Source organism: Drosophila miranda, chromosome 3 (genome assembly GCF_003369915.1).
Source record: "Drosophila miranda strain MSH22 chromosome 3, D.miranda_PacBio2.1, whole genome shotgun sequence".
NCBI classification, from domain to species: domain Eukaryota; kingdom Metazoa; phylum Arthropoda; class Insecta; order Diptera; family Drosophilidae; genus Drosophila; species Drosophila miranda.
The window spans coordinates 20198677-20219921 of record NC_046676.1 but is presented as its reverse complement, the minus strand read 5'-3'; the positions used below and the strand labels follow the sequence as shown (position 1 = coordinate 20219921).

Below are 21245 nucleotides of genomic sequence, written 5' to 3'. Positions count from 1 at the left end.
ATCGATTTTAATTCCGATACCTTGTTGCCGAAATACGGTCCTGTCACCGATACTATCGGTGCCCCTGTCGTCAGCTGTTGCGCTGAAAGTAAATAAAAAAGTAAAATGTTATTTGTTGCAGTTATTGGCAAAGATGTGAGTAATATTCGCACAAATGGATGCATGTACTTACATTTTTAATATTTGAAGAATGCCCCGATGTACCTGACTTCATCGGATATGGAGCAGGAGCTGAACCTGCAGTACCATGTACACGCCGCTCTGGACGTGATAGAGGAGAAGTTTTTGATTGGCAGGGGAGTTCCCGAGTCAAAGGAACTCTACCTGGGACTTTTATATTCCACAGAGAATCATAAAATGTATGGCCACCCATTTGCTCAGCGTGGCGCTAAGGCTAACCGGTGTTTTTTGTCTGCTTTCAGTTATGGCTTCGTCACCAGTTCCAGGGTGAAATTTATAGTGGTCATTGATTCCAGCAACGTTGCTCTGCGGGAGAACGAGGTGCGAGCGGTAAGTACTAGTCCCACAGCTGGTAGACATGCCAATGCCACTTTCAATATTTTCCAGATCTTTCGAAACCTGCATATCCTCTACACAGATGCCGTCTGCAATCCCTTTTACATTCCGGGCGAGTCCCTGACTTCCAAGTAAGTCTTCCCATGGGATAATTTGTATACTCCCACTCACATCCAATTTCTTTTTGCAGAAAATTCGATCGTGCCGTACAAAAATTGATGAGCGGCAACGCATAGCTTTAGGTTACAGCTAAATGGGCAATAAAGTAAATTATTTATAATCAAAAAAGAGAGGTTGATTGATTCAGATTGATTTTTTTGCGGGGGTGACTGCCAGGAGAAGAGCAGAGCTGTGGGCAGCGTGGGATGTGCTGTCAAGGTGGCCTTGTCCACGCCGGAGCCAACAGACATCTATATTTACACAAAATGCGAACAATATTGAAACCAGTTTAAAACAAGTCGAACAAACTTATTAAAATGCTGTTTTTTTCGAATTTTTTGTGACGAAAATAGAGAATTAATTATATCTTTACAATGTTTCTAGGTATCGACACATAGTTAATGTCTCCGTCGCAGACCCATCTTCCGCCTGTTTGGGTCTTGATATGAATTTCGGTTGGATCTTTGGCTAAGCAGAAAACGTGTATTTTTGATTATCATATGCATAATTAGTGGAATTTAAAATCCTCTACGTCAGACGACCTGAACTTGGGCGTCTTATCGCCGCGCGGCAAAAGCAGCATATAAAAAGATGACAGAAGGTCCATTTCGATATCAGTAAGTCTCTTCAAGTCTTCAAGAAAACACCATGAAGTTCATCGTAAGTGGCTTTAAATCCCGAAAGATTCCTAGCAGGATAATGGCTAACTTGTTCTCCGATTCCCCACAATAGATTGCTTTCGCCTGCCTGCTGGCTGTGGCCTACGCCAACGAGGCTGCCAATGTGCTCCGTAGTGAAGCGGAAGTCAACGTTGACAGCTTCAAGTATGCTCTGGAGCTCGACAACTCCGTGAACGTCCACCAGCAAGGTGAGCAGCAAGGCGAGCAGTGGGTGGTTAAGGGCGACCAGGCCTGGACATCCCCCGAGGGAGTGCCAGTCTCCATCCAGTATCTTGCCGACGAGAACGGATACCAGGTGCTGGCTGCCAACCCCCCTCTGCCAACCCCTCCCCCAATCCCAGAGGCCATCCAGCGCGCCCTGCAATGGATCGCAGCCCACCCCTCTAAGGAATAAGCATTGTTTACCAAAAATAAAAGCAGTTAAAAGTTAACTTCAGTTTCGAATTCATTCCACCCCAAAGGATCGATCATTCATCTCGGCTGATGGCACATGGCTGATGGGAGAAACTGAAATATGTGAATATTCAATCGCAACTAATTAGCGGACACTAAAACGAGTTCCCCTAAATTTATGCGTCCCCCAAAAAATGACAAGGTCTACGAAATAGTCAAGGGGAAAAAACACAGGAGGAGACATACATACATACATATGTGCATATTTATGCTACTTAAATAGTTGACTTTTTGGCCCTGAACTTGAATTTATAGATACTCGGACCTACGCGGCAAGTGGTATGTAAATCACTTTCGATTTCGCTTTTCAGCAATGCAGAGATATACCAAACTTTCGGGCGAGCCTCACTAGTAGAAGATCTCAGACTCAGAGCTCGGAACCATCAGTGCTTGCCCATGAAACGCAGTAGCGAAAACAATATTGCGAGTAAACCTCTTTCCCACCCACGAGAAACACGCCCATAGGGTTACTTCCCATATGACGAATGCATAATTTGGATTTGTATTCAAACGTGTAATGCACGAGTATGTATTATTCGCATTCACCCAGATTGGCAATCCGACCCGACCTGAGACTTGATCCGCATGGGAGATGCTATGCTGGGAGAGACATTTCCATTTACATTTACCAGCGATATCGAATCACGTGATCACGATGGGATGGATCAGTGGATCAGTGGAGCAGCCTTATTGTTGTCATAACTTCAGATGCAAATGTTAAGTTTTATCGCGTTTGACAGCGATCCGATGAGAAGTGGGATGGCTGAGAGGAGGGCCTCTAGGAGCGTTTAGTGTACTCGTTGATGCAGATGCCACTGCAATTATGACGACGGGGCAAAGTGAATGCCTCCATCAATTATCCGGCTGCCTGAGACTCTGGGCAAAAGTGGTCTTGGCGACGATCAAGGCTAGACCTCGCCGCCACACAAATGTCAAAATAACATTGAAACTCTGGCGCTCCGGTTACCGATTCGACTAAAAAGAAACCCGTTGATTCTCTGGCTCTCTGGGGCTAATCGTATGAAAAACGCAACATGAAAACACTGACACACTGTTACTGAAAACAGATTTCCATCGATTGACGAATCGATGTCGGCGCCTGTCCATCAAGAGAAGAGATCATCAGGGAATCTCTTTGAATCTCTCATGCACATCTCCCCAGCTGTTGGCAATTAGTAATCTGAGGCATTTTGAGTTATTGGCATCATATTTTATCTGCTAATTAATTAATAACTATACCACATACTTATAAACAAATGGTCAATGTGTCAAAGTGACGTCAAGTTTTGGCGCCTGCTTTGGCTGCTGCTGTCATAATTGGTAAACAACTTTTCTTTGGCTTTCCTCAATATTCCACATACTCGTACCCATGCGTATTCGTATATTTCTGGAAATGGCACACATTTCATGAACACAGCAACACATTGTAGCAGAAATTAGTATAAATCAATTTGCATATTATTCGGTCATTTAACAAGTTTAAATTTAAATTTAAATAGGAAGCAGAACCGCAAGAGACAATAAAATTCGAATGGCTTATAAAAATGTCTGTTGGCACTCTGTTCGCCTGATCTGTGCTCCCCTCCTCCTCCATGAGTTCCATATACTATATGGAATACTCGTATTTCCCTCCATCTAATTTATAGACTTCATTTATTTTCTTGTTAATTTTTCTGGGCTATAAAATCAATTCATGGCACGGCAGTGATTGATTCAATAAGCGTGGACCACCTTATACTGGAGAATGTGATAATATTTGCCTCGATTATGATGGTTTGTATGGATATATATTGAACTGATTGTCACTTGGCTATACACTGAGAGAGAGGCAAGGGTTGCGGGTCCAATGTTTGGTATTTCAGTAGTACTCCTTGAGGGAAACATATGAATTTAGTTCACTGGAACACTGAAGATTCAGAGGAAACCATTTATAGCCATTCGAATTCCAGTTAGCTCGGAAATTTCCTTTCAGTGTCGGTTAAAAATAACCATCGATGTCCACGTTAAGCCTTAGCAAACCACTACAAAATGGAATTGCTCTGGTGGTGGTGTTGATGTGGGTGAGGGTGTGGGTGATGGTGCTGGCCAACAGAGGCATAGTCAGTGCTCGATGGTTTTACAGTGCTTTTCGTATTCGTTTTTCGTTTCACAAAGCAACAAATTAAACAAAATTTTTAAGTTTTCCATTGGTTTTCCCGTTTCCATGTGTGCGTGTGCGATGCTGCGGTGGCCTTTGCTTTTGTTTGTTTGTTTCCCTGGTTTTATTTTTGAGATGCTGTTGAAAACCATAAATTAGCCTGTTACTTTTGGAATGTCTCTGTACTCTGGTAGTGGATGTGTGGGTGTGCCTCCGTATACACACTCTCCGGACGAAAGCATGGGTATAGTAGATCTGGGCATCCGATTCAGTCGTTAGCGGTGATCTATCTGGTGAACAACGAGCATCAGCAGCAGAAGAGTTCAGCATGGATAACATTGTGAGTGGAGCAAGACGAGGATTATAGCTATCCGGATATTTCTAATGCGGCTTTAATTGCTTTGCAGGATGAAGACCTGACCCCCGAGCAGATTGCCGTTCTGCAGAAGGCATTCAACAGCTTTGACCACCAAAAGACCGGCAGCATCCCCACCGAAATGGTGGCCGACATCCTGCGCCTCATGGGCCAGCCCTTCGACAGGCAGATTCTCGACGAGCTGATCAATGAGGTCGACGAGGACAGTGAGTACTCCCCTTGCCTTCTCCATGGGTATCTACTAAACTAAATCTTTGAACAGAATCCGGCCGCTTGGAGTTCGAGGAGTTCGTGCAGCTGGCCGCCAAATTCATCGTCGAAGAGGATGACGAGGCCATGCAGAAGGAACTGCGTGAGGCCTTCCGTCTCTACGACAAGCAGGGCAATGGCTACATTCCCACCTCCTGTCTGAAGGAGATCCTGAAGGAGCTCGACGATCAGCTGACCGACACGGAACTGAACATGATGATTGAGGAAATCGATTCTGATGGCTCCGGCACCGTGGACTTTGATGGTTAGTAGAGCGGCTGACGCTGACACCGACCAATTAGCAGAGCATGCCTCATGAATCCCGAATTCCTTGGCCCCGTGCCAGCGTTGAGATAGAAGCAAATTATATCAATTTGTAGGCTCTACAGGCCCGCTGTTCTCCGTTCAGGCTGGCAGAGAAGACAATGTCGTTCTGCCTGCCCTTGTGGCTGACTATTTTTAGGCTTCCGGCTCTGTACCCGATCTCCGTATCTGAATGCCACTAATTGCTCCACTTTCCCACCATTTGATCCCCAGAATTCATGGAGATGATGACTGGCGAATAAGTCTGCACTCTTGGACACACACACATCTGATGGCATTGCTGGCTGAATTCAATTCCCTCCCCGCACGAACTCTGAGGCTTGAATAAACATTTTCTATTTTCAATTTTATGTCTACGATTGAGTAATCATAATTACGCTATAAATAATGTGATAGAAGGTAGAGGCAGCGCACAGCTTCATCAACAGGAACTACTACTCGATAGAATAGAAAAACCCAAAACGCGGCAAACATTCTTGACTGCTGGCAACAGCAACTGCAACCGCATCCGAGTTGAATGAATCATCGTAATTGCCGCCCCCAAGCATTGGTTAATATTTTCGATAATATCTACTTTTGCAATAGCCCGGGCAGGCGACTACGATGGGGGCGTGCCACACTCATTTGTGTGTTAATTTGGCAAGGCCAATGCAAAGCAGTGCTGTTCCGTGTCGTGCAACGCGCCGTATGCTGAATGTTGCGCATACGCAGCGTGGCCCACGTCTGTCCCATTTTTTTTTGTCTCATTCCTCGCTGCTCGTGTGGCCACATGCGTGCACATTCCTTTTGCCACTTGGCTGCCGTTCTGGTGCGCGCAGCTGTGCCGCCTCGATCACCCAAGGCGACCATCCCATGCCACCAAGAATGAGACCGCTGCGATGACAACCTGCCGAGGCCCGTGTCCGTCCGTGTGTGTCTCTTTCGGTGGAGCTGCCTTTCTAAACACCGCGCGACGACAACAGTGCAAACGGGCAAATGTCAATGAGCATTCTCCTACTGATGCTGCTGCTGTTGCTGCTGCTGCCAGAAATCGTCAGGCATTTTGGCCTAAACTTGGCCCCATACAACGGGGCAACGAATTTTCACATTCAAACAAAAAAATCCGAAAAAAAAGAAAAAAGAAAAAGAGAAGCAACTGCCCTTTCTGCTGGATGTGGCCCGGGCAGATGGAAGTTGCCACCAAATGGAGCAACTTGTTTTGCGCAACTTGTGTTGTCTTTTTTTGTGGTCTCCCGCCAGGCCCCAGGGTGTCGATGGTGATATTAGCGGTATTTATTACCATTTCGATTCCAGTTTTCCTAAGGTGCAAAAGGTCAAAGACTGGACTCAGCCTGGCCCAGGTTATTTGACATCCGTGTCGGATCAGACATGATTAGAAGACACCGCTGTATGCGGTTCTTGACGCCAGTTCCGATTGCATTCGAAGCGCATTAAAATTGTTTCCCAAACGTGCCATTCAATGGAGATGAGATGAGATGAGTCGTTTGGCATGATGATGATGATGCTGATGATGCACTCAACCGTTGAGGGTTTCGATTGGATTTCAATTTACGAGCACCAGAGCGCCATCATCGCCAGAAACTTGCTAATTTTACCGACCCAGGGAGAGTTGATGTGGCTGAGAGCGTACTTGCGAGTATGTTTAACAAGACAAGGTACATTGGGTAAACGAGATGCCGCCGCTGAGACAATAGTCTCCGCAGCACCAGCCCCCTGCCCATCCCATCATCGACCATAGGTCTCCCTTCGGCATGCAATTGTTTCTGCCAGCCAACCAACACAGCTGCACACGATTGCAATAAATGCCATAAAGTATCAAAATCTCAGTCAGCACTCGGTCTGCTCTCCGTCTCCATCGGCACATCGTCTCCATCTCCGGCTTCAGCTGCAGCTTCAGCCTCGGCTTCGGCAGCGTTTTCGTTCATTCCATTCCATTTGATTGCATTTGGCGCCAAACAAAGTATAAAAGCTGGAGAACCTGGGCTGCGATCGGCACACTAGTACCGTGACAATAGAGGAGCCACGACACGCGGAGGCGGCTGCTGCAAAACCCAAAAGGACCATAGGATTCGCATGGATTTGTGACTTATTTCAGAGAGTGCATAGAGTTTTTTTGTGTGTGTGTGTGTGTGTGTCTGTGTCTGTGATTAGTGATTGGTGTTTGAGAGAAGGACATCCAAGGATACATCTCCTAGCTCCTGTTGAGACTTGGAATATATTCGCTCAATCAAAAGAAATCAGAGATGGCTCTGAAATGGGTAAGTCCCTGCCCATCTCCAGAGAATCATCCTGCATGCAGCATGCGGCATGCAGCGAATGATTTCCCAATCCCACATAACGTATCCCATGTGCATCCATCCAGTCCGACCCCCTCCATTGTATTGGCGCAAAAAATCGCATAAATTAAAAGGCCATTTAAAATCAGAGATAGCTGATGATGAGGAAACCCCCGCCCGGCACGCAAAGTTGCCCAAGAAGAATCCATCTGCATCGTGGCTCTGTTTCTGTGGTCGTGTCAGCCCCCGCCTCCAGCGGCAGATCATCAGCGACTGGCCGGACCCGAAATTGATGCAGTGGCGACCCAATTGGCAGCCCATTTGGAATTACCACAATTATACTTCGAGTACTTTGGGTTTGGGTGGCTTCCAATTCTGGTTGCGCAACTCTTTGGGACAACTGCTCTGGTCACGAACTGCCTGAGAATGCTGTTGCCACGGGGGCAGGCGTTGAGTGCAGCATGCAACATGGATGATTCAGTGCGGCAAATGTCAGAATTTCCATTATTCGGAGGGGGGGACAGGTGCGCGGGGGACAGTGAGCTCATCATCGATGCAGCAGTCGATAAAGCTGTTACGTTTATGGCCAGTACGTGGAGAAGTAACTCGTAAACGGTTTAAACTTCAACTTGACACCCGGCCAGGCTACGTTTACTTAACCTTCCCATCAGTAGCATCAGTCCCAGCAGCTCCCATCGGAGACCCGCATCCCCCAGAGTCTCCTTAGCTGCCTCTGTGATTGTTCACACGCCGAGGCATGCAACTTTATGTAGCTGCTGCCAGTCGCAAGTAGCAGACATCTTCTGTCGTACAAGAAGTCCATAAATATCAGAGTTCGTCGCAGCGCTCGATGACTACGATGATGGCGCACAGCCTTAATGGGCTATCCGCTGGCAACAATGGAAAACGTGAGTGGAGAGCGGTCCCTCAATGAGTGAATATTTCATTAATAAAATGGCAGTTACCACTCGGTCTTACGCCTGTCTACTCTTGACCCCAATGCATTGGGGGGACTCCATCAGGAATTCAGCCTCTCCCTGGGATCGTGAGTGCTTTGTGCATCGCGATGGCAATTGGGATTCTGATGAACTTTACATATGCCAGACATCAATTTGTAATCCAATCCGATCCTCTGTCTCATGCTTTTCCTTTCTCTGGACTAGGCTCTTCTGATCACGATGCTGACGCTGGCGCGGAGTGCAAAGTTGGACAACAAATACCTGCCGCCGCCGGCGAGTGCGGCTAGTGCGGGCGGCAGTCCGGGAGCAGGTCTCCAGGGACCAGGAGGTGGCTTTGGCGGTGGCGGTGGCGGTGGCGGAAGGCCAGGAGGTGGCAATAACGGATTGGGTGGAATCAACAATGGCCTGGGCGGATTTTCAGGCGCTGGCGGTGCAAGTCGACCCATTGGACCGGCCCCCGCTCAACGTCCCAGTGCTCCAGCGGCTTCTCCTCCAGCTGGTCCGCCCATCCCAATATTGTCGTTCGTGAACGAAAACGATGGCGACGGCAACTACCGTTTCAGTTACGAGACGGGCAACGGCATCAAGGCCCAGGAGGAGGGCACCGTGAAGAACAAGGGCTCCGACAGTGAGATCCCTTCCGTTATGGGCTCCTACTCGTACACCAATCCCGAGGGCGAGCTGGTCGAGATCTCGTACACGGCCGATGAGAACGGATTCGTTCCCTCCGGAGCAGCACTACCAACACCACCGCCCGTTCCGGAGGCCATTGCCAAAGCATTAGCCGCCCAGGGTATTTCTGTACTTCCGGGTGGTGGCTTCAGTGGAGGAGCCGGTGGCCAGGGTAAGTACCAGCTGATCATTGACTTCGTGTCCTTGCTTACAATAGTCCCGTTCTTAGGAGGCGCCGGTGGCCCAGGAGGATATGGAGGCGCCGGTGGGCAGGGTAAGTAGAAGATAAATAAGGGGGTCTCTTTTCATCTTATATACCCGATTATTAAAAAAACAAATATATATATAAAATATATATACATAGGTTGAAAGGCGGTAAACGAAGTGCAAACATTAACATTAGAAAGTAACTAGCGATCGCGGCTTTTGTGTTTTCCCGTCTATCATGAGAATTATGGGCCTAATTGAGAGGACCAGCGGTCCGCGCTGGTTGTTCTACTTAAAATCCAGCCTCCCCGCTGTAGGCAACAAAGCCACTCGTGAGATCAATTCGACCCCGTCGCAAACAGTGATAGATTTTGTATATACTGACTGATTATCGGGTATATAAGTTGAGCTGCGGGCCTTGCCACGGCTAACAACGTTCCCGCACGTTACATACAATTTTCATGATCTTAGGAGGTGGCGGCGGATCAGGATATGGCGGTGGAGCAGGTCGAGGGGGTGCTCCAGGAGTCGGCGGCCAAGGAGGATTTGGAGGTGGGCCTGGTGCTCCAGGAGGCGGCGGTGGTCAAGGTAAGTAGAGGATTTATAAAATCATATATATGCGATTTTTACATCCAACTTTCTCGATCTTAGGAGGCGGCGGAGGTGCAGGATATGGTGGTGGAGCAGGTCGAGGGGGTGCTCCAGGAGCCGGCGGCCAAGGAGGATTTGGAGGTGGGCCTGGTGCTCCAGGAGGCGGCGGTGGGCAAGGTAATTAGAGGAATTATAAAATCATATCTATGCGATTTTAACATCCAACTTTCTCGAACTTAGGAGGCGGCGGAGGAGCAGGATATGGCAGTGGAGCAGGTCGAGGAGGTGCTCCAGGAGCCGGCGGCCAAGGAGGATTTGGTGGTGGGCCTGGTGCTCCAGGAGGCGGTGGTGGGCAAGGTAATTAGAGGAATTATAAAATCATATCTATGCGATTTTTACATAAAACTTTCTCGATCTTAGGAGGCGGCGGAGGTGCAGGATATGGCGGTGGAGCAGGTCGAGGAGGTGCTCCAGGAGCCGGCGGCCAAGGAGGATTTGGAGGTGGAGCAGGAGCTCCAGGAGGCGGCGGTGGGCAAGGTAAGAGTAGAGGAATTATAAAATCATATCTATGCGATTTTTACATCCAACTTTCTCGAACTTAGGAGGCGGCGGTGGAGCAGGATATAGCGGTGGAGCAGGTCGAGGGGGTGCTCCAGGAGCCGGCGGCCAAGGAGGATTTGGTGGTGGGCCTGGTGCTCCAGGAGGCGGCGGTGGGCCTGGTGCTCCAGGAGGCGGCGGTGGGCAAGGTAAGTAGAGGAATTATAAAATCATATCTATGCGATTTTTACATAAAACTTTCTCGATCTTAGGAGGCGGTGGAGGAGCAGGATATGGCGGTGGAGCAGGTCGAGGAGGTGCTCCAGGAGCCGGCGGCCAAGGAGGATTTGGAGGTGGAGCAGGAGCTCCAGGAGGCGGCGGTGGGCAAGGTAAGAGTAGAGGAATTATAAAATCATATCTATGCGATTTTTACATCCAACTTTCTCGAACTTAGGAGGCGGCGGGGGAGCAGGATATGGCGGTGGAGCAGGTCGAGGGGGTGCTCCAGGAGCCGGCGGCCAAGGAGGATTTGGTGGTGGGCCTGGTGCTCCAGGAGGCGGCGGTGGGCAAGGTAAGTAGAGGAATTATAAAATCATATCTATGCGATTTTTACATAAAACTTTCTCGATCTTAGGAGGCGGTGGAGGAGCAGGATATGGCGGTGGAGCAGGTCGAGGAGGTGCTCCTGGAGCCGGCGGTCAAGGAGGATTTGGTGGTGGGCCTGGTGCTCCAGGAGGCGGCGGTGGGCAAGGTAAGTAGAGGAATTATAAAATCATATCTATGCGATTTTTACATCCAACTTTCTCGAACTTAGGAGGCGGCGGAGGAGCAGGATATGGCGGTGGAGCAGGTCGAGGAGGTGCTCCAGGAGCCGGCGGCCAAGGAGGATTTGGTGGTGGGCCTGGTGCTCCAGGAGGCGGCGGTGGGCAAGGTAAGTAGAGGAATTATAAAATCATATCTATGCGATTTTTACATCCAACTTTCTCGAACTTAGGAGGCGGCGGAGGAGCAGGATATGGCGGAGGAGCAGGACGAGGGGGTGCTCCAGGTGCCGGCGGCCAAGGAGGATTTGGTGGTGGGCCTGGTGCTCCAGGAGGCGGCGGTGGGCAAGGTAAGTTGAGGATTTATAAAGGCATATCTTCGCGATTTTCACAAACCCCTTCTTTGATCTTAGGAGGCGGCGGGGGAGCCGGACGCGGTGGTGCTCCAGGAGCGGGCTCTCAGTACATCCCCCCACCACCTGGACTCCCAGGAGGTGGACGGGGCAGCGGCGACTTCAATCCCCAGACTGGCTATAGCTATTGATCCCGGCGGGATCCCCTTCCAGCCAAAACCACATCACTCCGATCGAAGAAACCTCAGTGCAACGCTAATGCAATAGCAATCTGCCTTAAATACTCGTGCTACCGAGTGTGGCGCTTAAATTATTTCTTTTTTTTGTAAGCTTAACCCGATCCGATCCCCCCTGACAAGGCAATAAATGAATTTTAGTGAACCCTTGAGTCCATGATTTGATGGATGTGCCATAGAGGGCACTTCGTGGGGAGTAACAAACGCAGTTTGACTTTTCTGGTGCATGTATTTCATGCCTTTGAACGCGACTACGTAGATGGACTAAGTGTAAGAATCGATGCAGCACAATTTGGTCAACGTGGGCAAATTAATCACTTCCTCGGTGACTTCTTGAAGCGTCTGCCATACTGATTGTAACCATACGGATCCACCAACTGGTTGGGTCTGCCTCTCAATTGCTGGGTAATCAGCCCCTGCTGTTGCTGCTGCTCGTTTTGCTGATCCTTCTGCTGTTGCTGCTGCTGCTGTTGCTGTTGCTGTTGTTGCTGTTGCTGCTGCTGCTGGTTGGCATTCTGCTGGGCCTGCTGGGTTGTGAGATTGCTACCGAATTGCTGACCAAATTGTTGACCAAATTGCTGACCAAATTGCCCGGCATATTGGCCTTGCTGGCGTCCGGAATTCAGCTGATTGAACGGCTGCTCCGGCTGATACTGTCCAGAGTTCGGCTGCTGCTGTTGCAAATTTCGTTGCTGTTGCTGTTGCTGTTGCTGCTGCTGTTGCAACGCGTTTAATGGCTGTTGTCCTGGTCCCTGTGGTCGAAAGGGTGCCGTAGCCAGCGGTGGTGGCAGCTGGCGGAATGGCGTCTGGTATGGATTAAGATTGGGATTGAGGACGCCCTGCTGGTACGGCTGTTGTCCAGCTCCCACAACGTACGGGGGCGGAGTGGCCGGAATGCCCGTGCCCTCGGCTCGGAATCCGTTCTCATCGGCAATGTAGCGTACCGTAATGGGCGTGCCCTCGGGCGAGGTGTACGAATAAGACCCCTGAATGACCTGCGAACAAGAACCGAGATTTGAGGTTCTCCTAGACTTTTCGAGCGCAAAAGAGGGGGCATATAGATCAATATCAACACTCACCTGAGCCTCGACGCCTTCGCCATATCCCAGATTCTTGACATAGCCCTGGGCCTGAGCCGTGGTTCCATCGGCTGAGGAGTATCCATAGGAGAAGCTGCCGTCCAGATTGAGCTCGTTCTGGTAGGCTGTAATGGGGACATAGTTCTGCTGCTGGTACTGGTTGTATCGATAGGGATTCTGGAGAGCGGCTCCCGTCAGAGGCGAGGCCAAGGGGTTGACCAGCGGATTCAGCGGATTCAGCGGATTCAGCGGACTGCGTTGCGCTGGAAAAAGGCCCTGGTTCTGGCCCAAAGTGGGTTGGCGCAATCCAAATGGTGACTGCTGCTGCAACTGGACTCCTTGCTGGCGCTGCGCGAAGGACCCTCCTGGGAGCTGCGCCCGGCAGGTGGTGAGACACAGGCCGGCCAGGAGGCAGGCCACCCAACGGAGCTGCCTCATGTGGGTGGGAGCGGGCATTTAACCTGTCGTCAGCTGGTGGATGCAGTGGCTCGTAAATCCCGCGAACGTCCCACAAATTACACGCTCGATTAACCTGACGTCTCACTTTCGTTGTGCCCTGAGTTGTGGTGGGAAAACGGAGTCCCCTATAAAGATTGAGATTCCGATCTGTGCCGAACCGAGTCGAGTTGAGATCTGAGATGCGACGCTGCCACTGGAAGTCACTAAATGAAAGCCGTGCCCCGACTGCAACTGCGCCACCGACTGCGGCCCGTATTTATACGAATCTCAATTCTCGACTCAGCGGTGGCTGGTGGGCCCTAAAGCGCGGCCTAATCATAAGAACAATCGACGCAGCGACGCCGCTTCCTGCCACCGTGCTCTTGGTATCTATGCCCCAGCTCTGCTCCAACCAGGGGGGGATCTATCTCGATGGTTATCTTGCGCTTGGCCCAGTGGCGTGTAATTTATCTGCGGCTTGCGAGTCGTGTTAACAAGCTGATCGCAGATGCCGCAGATGGCAGCTTTATTGGTTTTTTATCGGCCATTGACAGAAGGACAAACGAATTTCGTTGCCTGATTGATATCTTCATGTTGGCCAGGCCGACCGTTGGCCTCTTCCGGCGTTTTCTCGATGCGCGCACTTATTTATGATGCATCCATCCATCGGTTGCATCTTCAGCGTGGCTTCTGGTTCTGCTGCTGCTGCTGCCGCATCTACTGGCGACCCTCATATGCAAATGACGCGTTTTTGCTCTAGCTCGTGTCTTCGCTGCTGCTGCTGCTGCTGCTGCTCTGGGGCACTCCTAAGGTGTTTATGTGAGTTATGTGCTGACAGACAGTACGGCACCTCCCTCCGTCGGTCCGCTCTTCTGGGCAGGGGTCAAGGTGGTTGTCGGACCTCAACCTGATCTCCAAGTGCCATGAATATCATTTATCAGTCGGTATCTATCCCCAGGAACCTCTAACCATCCCTGCCTGAGAGAGTTTACCCAGAGGTGTTCCATTGTTTCATGTTTCATGCCACAATCATTCATCATGCTGCGATTGCTCATGCCGCGGCGCGTCATGATCGCCATCAGTCATTTGTAAATGCCTAGCCCGCGCTCTCTCGGTCTCGGACTCGGTCTCGGTCTCGTTTGTCATCTGTTCGAGCTGCCATTAAAATTCGAACACACATATCTTGTTCCATGTTCCATGTTCAGCTTTAATTCATGCTTTAATTGCATATGCAAATGTGGATGAGATGAGGTTTTCCACTCCGAACCAAGGTCAAACAAGGCGATCCCAAAAGTGATCTCAAAACAAAAGTCATTCTGGAAGTGTCTAAAATTAAAAGGCACTAAATCTAATTAACTTCCTATGTGGAAAAGTTTCGAGCGCCAAATATTTCATCAATTTGAAACAACCTAAAAGAGTACATATAACATTTTGCTGCCTGGCTGTAGGCTAGTTAACAACTAGTTAGCTCATAGCTTAGTATAGCTGCCTAAAAGTATTCTACATAAAAGTATAGATGGAAGAAATACCATCCACATTTGGCATACGCAACTTATTTATGCACTGCGCTCAGTGCTGCCAATTATTCAACAGAACGTTGGAACGTTGTGAGTCGCAGCTGCGGCCGTGACTCTCCCTCCGCACACTGCACGATAAGAGTGTGTGTGTGAGTGAGAGAGAAAGGGAGAATGAGTAAGCGTTGTGTAGCCACTTCATTTGTTCCCTCTGGCTATAATAATAGTCTGATCTCATCTAGATTCGGCAATCTGGTAGACATGGATATTTTCTATAATTCTGCGTTTTTAGTTTTCTCATATATTTCTGGTATTGTATCCTCCCCTCTGGTGGAGGGGAGCCATACTAACTAAGTATCGGGTGTAAATGTAGAGTCGAGGGCCTAGCTACGACGAGATTAAATGGGATGCATCCAAATTTTTCCCATCACGATGGTCTGGATATTGAAACGAATATCGAGGTGGTGGAGTGAAATTGCTGTTGACTTGCTAGATGTTCCAAATGGGGTGATCAATATTAATTATAAACATGCTGCCCCACATTTCACAACATTGGCGAGATGGATCTGCCATTTGAATAATTCACGAAACTGGAAGAGCCGCAGAGCCGCAGAGCCCCAGAGAGACACATAAAAGTTGCTCCCCCCGCCCGAAATTTATGCAGAAATTCGAGACAAGCGCACAATGTGGCTCGATGAGCAAACTACATTCAAGACGGGACGGACACGACACTCCTCCCACGACTCTTCATTCGAGTGTAACTCCAATTTGGACAGCGACTGCGAGGATTATTAATGGTCCACAGGCACCGAAAATTGTGGTGTTTTTGCGGTAAGATGGGGTTGAAGAGAAGAGAACGCGCTTGACATTTGTGTAATTGCATTAGGCCAGGTTAGTCAGAAATTATGGCTGCCAGCGCAGCTAATTGATTCTCTTTGACGCTGAGGCTGAGGCTGGGGCCCGGGGCTGTGCGTAATGCGACTGCAGATCTCGTTGGCTGGTTGGCTTCTGGTTCCGGCTCAAGTAGCTGCGACTGCGACTCTCTAAAGGTTAATGTGTCGCCGCTCTAAATTACGACCTCGTTGGCATCGTTGCATCTTTGCATTAATGGGTTTCTATTTGTGCAACAGTGTAATGCCAGAAAGTTATTGGATTTCCATGCTGAATGGGCGAGACTGCAGCTGAGAATCAATTTATTAACACGTTGGGCCCGAGAGCCAAGAGCCGCAAACTGAATCTCCAACTGAAACTGAAACTGAATCTGGAACTGGGCGGGCCAAGGCAAATGCCAAAAATCCAACTTCTGGCGTTGCGAAATTGCTGGAAATTATTATTGAATTCTTTTTGTCTTGCCGTTTTGGCATAAATGTTAGTCGCTTCTCAGTGGCGGTGCCACAGTGCCACACTGCCACAGTGCCAGGTGCCCACCCACTGTAACAGCTGTAATGGAGAGCCAACAGCTCCATCTCGGAGTCCGACTTTTGGTTCGGAATTTGCATGGAAGTCAGTTGGTGGAAGAACGGAACGATTTGCAGTCACTCAGCCGTTACCATTTCTGCACCTTTCGCTTGCGGGGGCATGCCACGGCGCAGTCGCAGCCAAATTTGACAAATTTTATTAGCTGCCTGCAAGTGGTGGTGCTGCTGCTGCACCTCTCGACTCCGATCCAAGCAGCCCCCACACGATCGTATCTGCATTGTAAACATGACAGTTTACTGGTGGGGGGGCCACACTTCTCTTCTGATCGGATCTGAATCATTTGAATTGCAAATCTGCAGCCAGTCTACGGTTCAACAAACTCTCTTTCTCCTGCTGCTACTTTCTACTGACCTCAAAATGCCATCATTATCAGCAGCGATTGCATAACCAAAGAAATGGTCGGCTGCTGATGGCTGGCTGGCTGGCTGGCTGGCTACAGCCGTCTTCCAAGTGCTATAAAATGCGCAGAATCTTTTGTCCGCGCCCAGTATTAGCATAAATCATGTTCGCATTGGTAAGCAGAACCGGCAGCTCATGAATAGAGATTTTCCTCTACCAAATAACCAAATAAACATCTCTTCTAGTGGCTGATTTTCGCCTGCTGCTGCTGCTGCTGGCCAGCGGAGAGTGTCTCGATTGGAATCGTTAAATCTTTAGCCGAACAGCAGAGCGATGGGTCCTACTTCTTTGCGTACGAGGCGGCCAACGGCAACTACCGGGAGGAGGTGGGCATCGTCAAAGAGGATGATCTGGAGGTCTCTGGTGTGTATCGTTACCTCGACGACAGCGGCCAGAAAGTGGAGGTCAGCTATATGGCCGACAAGAACGGCTTTGTGCCGCGGGGCTTCCATATAGAAGCTCGAGCGAAGAGCGAAAAACGAAGAGAGAAGCTACATATATATAAATAAACCTTTATAGAGCCATGTGTTGGAGCATAACCATTAGCTTTGACGGGGCACACATTCCTCCAAATGCTAGCCACACAATTACAGAAGCAGCGCAAGATCGACAAGGAGTGCCTGTCATCCATTCGGGTCCGCTCCAGCAGCTGTGGAGCTGGAAATGTTGCCCATCGAGATCGAGGGGATATTTAATTTGCACAGCGCCAATCGGGAGATTTTCGAAATTAGTTAAGCTGTCAGATTTATAAATTGTGGCAATTGCCGGGGCCAGCAGCAGAGTCTCCCACTGCAGGCCATGGTTGCCCTTTCGTCGAACCAAATGTCGGTGTCGTCGTTGGGCAAATGAATCTGTATTTATCACCCTATCAAATTAATGACGAAACCAACACGATCGTTTATAATGGGCCCCGGAACTCCTGATGATTCTACAATTTTCTGCTTATTGAATTAATAGCGCAATGCAAATGGAAGTGCTTTATGCGCCGCATCAAAATTCTAATTCAAACCATTTGTTAGCTGGAAGATGATCGTCGCAGGGAGAGTTATGATGATCATGATCTGTGGTTGCTCGATAAGATTGCCCTCGGCTAGGGGACTACACCCTAGACACATGCCTTGCACACACTGTGGGAAAAACCATATCTAGAAACGAATTGCACAAGCTGGCTTTAGGTATTTGGCAATCTTTAAATATAGATCTTAAAATATGATTAAAATTAATTAAAAATACATTTTTAATTCAAGACCAGGCCAAACCTTTCATCTGGAATATGGAGAATATTTGCTTGACTTGGGATTGCCGTTTCTCTGATAATGATCTCTCATCGATTTCGCAAGTACGAGTATATTCCCGTTTATTTCGTCTCAGTGCACAGATTATAATATAAATTGCAGCAATGCTGACATTTTACATGGCAAATGAAAACATTTCTAGGCTTGGTATTGTATGCTCCCGCCGCGGATCGAGGCGAGGTGCGATTGATTAATCGCGACACCTCGCGAGTGGGTGAAGCCGTGTAAGTTATGCAGTCAGCTGCAGAGGCCGCTAATGGAGCCCCTGATCGGTGTCATCAATCGCCGGCGTCATCACCCAGATCTGACTCAGACTCAGAGAGCAGAGCAGAGCAGATCTGATTGACACATTTCTGGTGAATACTGACCCAGTGCCGACCCTGACATTTGAAGCCACAGACAATTGGAAGTTTTCGGACGTAGCGGCGTCCACATAAAACGGGATGCGATGCAAACATGTTTGGCATGTTTAAGTGAAAAGAGCCCCGGCTGGATGATAGCCGAAATATGTGTTGTAGTATTCGATTGTGTATCTATGTCGGGATTTGGGTAGTCGGCAGTATAAAAGCGAACTGGCTGATCCATTTCGTGCTCACACGCGCTCAAACTCTCGCTTTCTGCTCCACTCTAGTGCCTGCTCCGTCATAATGTACAAATTCGTAAGTGGATTACCCGAATCGAGGATGAGATGAGGAGATGATTATTTCTTTCATCCCCCCATAGCTCCCTCTGCTCGTCCTTGCTGTGGTGGCGGCCTGCGGCCATGCCCTGCCCGTGGAGCGCGAAGTGATTGAGATCCTCAGCTCGGAGACCAACAAGTTCGCCGATGGGTCCTACAATTCCCAGTACTCGACGGCGGACGGAACCAGCCGCCAGGAGGAGGCTAGCGTCGTGGACAAGGACACCGAAGATGAGGCGCTGGAGGTGAAGGGCTCCTACAAGTACATCAATGAAGATGGCCAGGAGGTGGAGGTCCACTACACAGCGGGCAAGAATGGTTTCGTGCCCTACGGCTCCATCATCAATCCGGAGATCACAGCTGTGGCCGAGGCGGCCAAGGATCTGCCCAAAGAGCCCGAACTGAAACCAAAGGCATTGCAGGAGGCGTAGTTTTGTATCGTATGTATCTACGAGTATAAATAAAAATCCAAATAAATTACCAAAAAGAAGAAATTATGAAATTGATCGAAGAAATACACTCTCGAGACTCTGTTTGTGTCTTCATAATCTCCTCCTGCTTTGCATATCATCGTGGTGTTTGCTTAGGCTTTAGTTTTGGCTGAGGGGACCTTGAAAACAGACCCAGTCGCAACCACAGTGATTCCGTATGATTAAGCACACGTTTGTCCACTTTTGGGGGGTACAGTGCGGCTTGCTCTGGACAGCCCGGGGGCACAGATGAAGCATCTGTTTTGGGTACCGTACCTCATTACATAGCATACTCGTAGAGTCCATTAGACAAAAGACAAGAGGAAATTAAGACCCAAAAGAATCGAATCTGCCATTTAATGAGGCATAAATCATCTGGGGGAGAATTTGCATATTTGATGGATCTATGGGAAGTCTCTCGCCGCCTCTCTCTAATCATCCACGCCATACGCATGGATCACATCGGTCTCGAGCAGCAGCCGATATGCCAGGAAGAACAGATAGTAGCACGGCTCCACGTGAAAGGGGCGCGTGAGTATCACCATGCCAGCCACGAATGTGTGCTGGAACAGTGACTGGGTCATGGACACGAGGAAGCCCCACTTCGAGAAGACCAGCATCCCGGCCACAGCCGTGAACAGATCCGACGACACATTGGCTATTGTCAGCAGCGTCACCCCAGCCACGTTCTCGTTCATTCTAAAGGTGTCCGCCAGTACCTTGAGGGTGGGACAGAAGCTGGCGGAGAATCATTAGCTGCTGCTCAACATCGCTTCTTTGTAGGGCGCTTACTATGCCCCCACGGATATCTGCATCATCCAGAAGATGTAGCTGGCAAAGACGGTCATGGCCAGCATACTCCAAAAGGCGTTGAACTTGTTCCGCGAGTCCACGTGACAGTAGTGCCACGTGAGGTAGTTGAACAGGTACATATTATCCCTGCAGTCCGCAGTGTCCCTTACGAATCTGCAGCGCTGCGGCTCTGGCAGATGGTTCACCTTGTTGCATGCATCGTGATGCTGGTAGTGCCTACTATCTGATATCATACTGAATAAAATATCATCTAACAGGGTGTTCTCCCTTAAAGATCGACCTACAAGATACAGTTATGGAATCTTGCACCCTCTCTACTCATAGGAAACACAAACCCATTGCCACATGCTCTAACTTTCCCACATATCAGATTCCATTGTTCGCGTTGCGTATTCCCTGTTATCCGAAAGATCGCTTGCCTCTTTTTGATTACTGCTTAAATTAGCACTAAGCCACTAAGCCACATTTAAGCATAGCATTTATATGCGGAATATAAACTCTTCTTTCGAGTACATTCCAATCCTCAATTGGCATGCAGCTGTTGTTGCTGTTGCTTCTTCTTAATAGTTTCGAGTTCGGTTTCGTTGAGATGTGGAATCATTTTATTGCTAGACAGTTAAATTAAAGCGCTCACATTTCACGATTAAACGTAACAATACTTAAAGTCAGTAGAATCTAGGAGGACTAATCCTAATGACCTCTATGAGGTCTTAGGCAGTCTTGGTCTCAGCCTTCTTGGGCTCCGCCTCTGGCTTGGACTTGGGCTGGGCGTCGAGAACGACCTGCACGGGCACAACTTGGGAATCAGCGGGCAATTGATCCTTCTTTTCAGCTACAGCCTCTTTCTCCGCCACAGACTTCTTCTCCGACACAGCCTCCTTCTCTACCACTACGGGCACAATCTTAGATTCAGCGGGCACTTGATCCTTCTCCACCACAGCCTTCTTCTCAACAGCAGACTCCTTCTCCAGAACAGACTCCTTCTCAACAACAGCCTCCTGGGAGCGGGCCTTGCGATGCTTCAGCCTGAGCTCCTCCTCTTCGGAGATGTTTGGAAGATCGGCGGCAGCCTGGGCCACAGCTGTGATCTCCTTGGGAATGATGGTGCCAATGGGCACGAAGCCGTTCCTGCCCGCCGTGTAGTGAACCTCCACAGTGTTGCCCTCGGCATCAATGTAGCGATACGAGCCAGAGACCTCCAAAGCCTCATCCTCGGTGCCGGCATTCTGGAGTTCTCCCTGCTCCTGGCGGTACGACTGGTCGCCGCCCTCGTATTCGAAGTGGAAGGAGCCGTCCGGGTTCTTCTCCGTCTCGAATCTCAGCAGTGGCACAATTTCGCGCTTCTCGGTGGTGCTGCTCACCACCTGGCCACCAATGCTGGCGCCCCACGCTCCGGCGGCCAAGGCCAACAAACAGATGGTGATCTTCAGCATTTTTGGAGTGAGAGTTCTGGGTGTTTGTGGTGCGTGTGTTCCTGGCGGGGACTGGCTTTCGACTTGGCCTACTACATCGCCAGGTGAGGCTTTTATATCGGAGTTAAATGTGCGCAGCAGCCGCGAATTAGCATCTTCCACTCCATTACGCCATCCAGTC

At 49.3% G+C, this 21245-nt stretch overlaps 8 protein-coding genes across 25 annotated transcripts; 6 read left to right on the top strand and 2 right to left on the bottom strand.

Annotated features, from left to right (window-relative positions):
* Positions 1-24: 24 nt before the first annotated feature.
* LOC108159837 (trafficking protein particle complex subunit 2-like protein) lies at positions 25-804 on the top strand. The gene is made up of 5 exons (XM_017293427.2): positions 25-135; positions 190-359; positions 423-510; positions 568-647; positions 707-804. Exons 1-5 carry the CDS (start codon positions 106-108, stop codon positions 750-752), a joined length of 414 nt encoding a protein of 137 aa, XP_017148916.1. The 5' UTR covers positions 25-105; the 3' UTR covers positions 753-804.
* A 54-nt stretch (positions 805-858) lies between these two features.
* Positions 859-1795, top strand: LOC108159838 (cuticular protein 47Eg). The gene is made up of 2 exons (XM_017293428.2): positions 859-1335; positions 1408-1795. The coding sequence occupies exons 1-2, from the start codon at positions 1324-1326 to the stop codon at positions 1747-1749; spliced, it is 354 nt and encodes a 117-aa protein (XP_017148917.1). The 5' UTR covers positions 859-1323; the 3' UTR covers positions 1750-1795.
* A 2383-nt stretch (positions 1796-4178) lies between these two features.
* On the top strand, positions 4179-5244 carry LOC108159836 (troponin C). Its single transcript, XM_017293426.2, has 4 exons — positions 4179-4285; positions 4353-4527; positions 4584-4835; positions 5108-5244. Exons 1-4 carry the CDS (start codon positions 4274-4276, stop codon positions 5134-5136), a joined length of 468 nt encoding a protein of 155 aa, XP_017148915.1. The 5' UTR covers positions 4179-4273; the 3' UTR covers positions 5137-5244.
* A 1523-nt stretch (positions 5245-6767) lies between these two features.
* LOC108159832 (glycine-rich cell wall structural protein) lies at positions 6768-11631 on the top strand. Of its 18 annotated transcripts, none has more exons than XM_033390914.1 (14): positions 6771-7152; positions 8334-8973; positions 9031-9075; positions 9480-9596; positions 9660-9776; positions 9840-9956; positions 10020-10136; positions 10202-10345; positions 10409-10525; positions 10591-10698; positions 10852-10887; positions 10951-11067; positions 11131-11247; positions 11311-11631. In XM_033390914.1, exons 1-14 carry the CDS (start codon positions 7138-7140, stop codon positions 11439-11441), a joined length of 1938 nt encoding a protein of 645 aa, XP_033246805.1. In that variant the 5' UTR covers positions 6771-7137; the 3' UTR covers positions 11442-11631. The 18 variants fall into 18 exon arrangements, with proteins under 18 accessions (XP_033246815.1, XP_033246809.1, XP_033246808.1 ...); XM_033390913.1 differs by having other exon boundaries at positions 6772-7152; positions 10591-10707; positions 10771-10887; positions 10951-11058; positions 11212-11247; XM_033390912.1 differs by having other exon boundaries at positions 6775-7152; positions 10591-10707; positions 10771-10887.
* Positions 11632-11697: 66 nt separating this feature from the next.
* Positions 11698-13266, bottom strand: LOC108159834 (histone-lysine N-methyltransferase 2D). The gene is made up of 2 exons (XM_017293424.2): positions 12566-13266; positions 11698-12481 (listed from the first exon to the last, which is right to left on the bottom strand). The coding sequence occupies exons 1-2, from the start codon at positions 13019-13021 to the stop codon at positions 11801-11803; spliced, it is 1137 nt and encodes a 378-aa protein (XP_017148913.1). The 5' UTR covers positions 13022-13266; the 3' UTR covers positions 11698-11800.
* Positions 13267-16435: 3169 nt separating this feature from the next.
* LOC108158344 (larval cuticle protein LCP-17) lies at positions 16436-17559 on the top strand. Its single transcript, XM_017290583.2, has 2 exons — positions 16436-16510; positions 16581-17559. Exons 1-2 carry the CDS (start codon positions 16499-16501, stop codon positions 16902-16904), a joined length of 336 nt encoding a protein of 111 aa, XP_017146072.1. The 5' UTR covers positions 16436-16498; the 3' UTR covers positions 16905-17559.
* Positions 17560-18238: 679 nt separating this feature from the next.
* LOC108158319 (endocuticle structural protein SgAbd-6) lies at positions 18239-18859 on the top strand. Its single transcript, XM_017290560.2, has 2 exons — positions 18239-18349; positions 18414-18859. The coding sequence occupies exons 1-2, from the start codon at positions 18338-18340 to the stop codon at positions 18798-18800; spliced, it is 399 nt and encodes a 132-aa protein (XP_017146049.1). The 5' UTR covers positions 18239-18337; the 3' UTR covers positions 18801-18859.
* Positions 18860-20231: 1372 nt separating this feature from the next.
* Positions 20232-21164, bottom strand: LOC108158279. Its single transcript, XM_017290514.2, has one exon. The coding sequence runs from the start codon at positions 21083-21085 to the stop codon at positions 20363-20365; it is 723 nt and encodes a 240-aa protein (XP_017146003.1). The 5' UTR covers positions 21086-21164; the 3' UTR covers positions 20232-20362.
* Between the last annotated feature and the right edge of the window lie 81 nt (positions 21165-21245).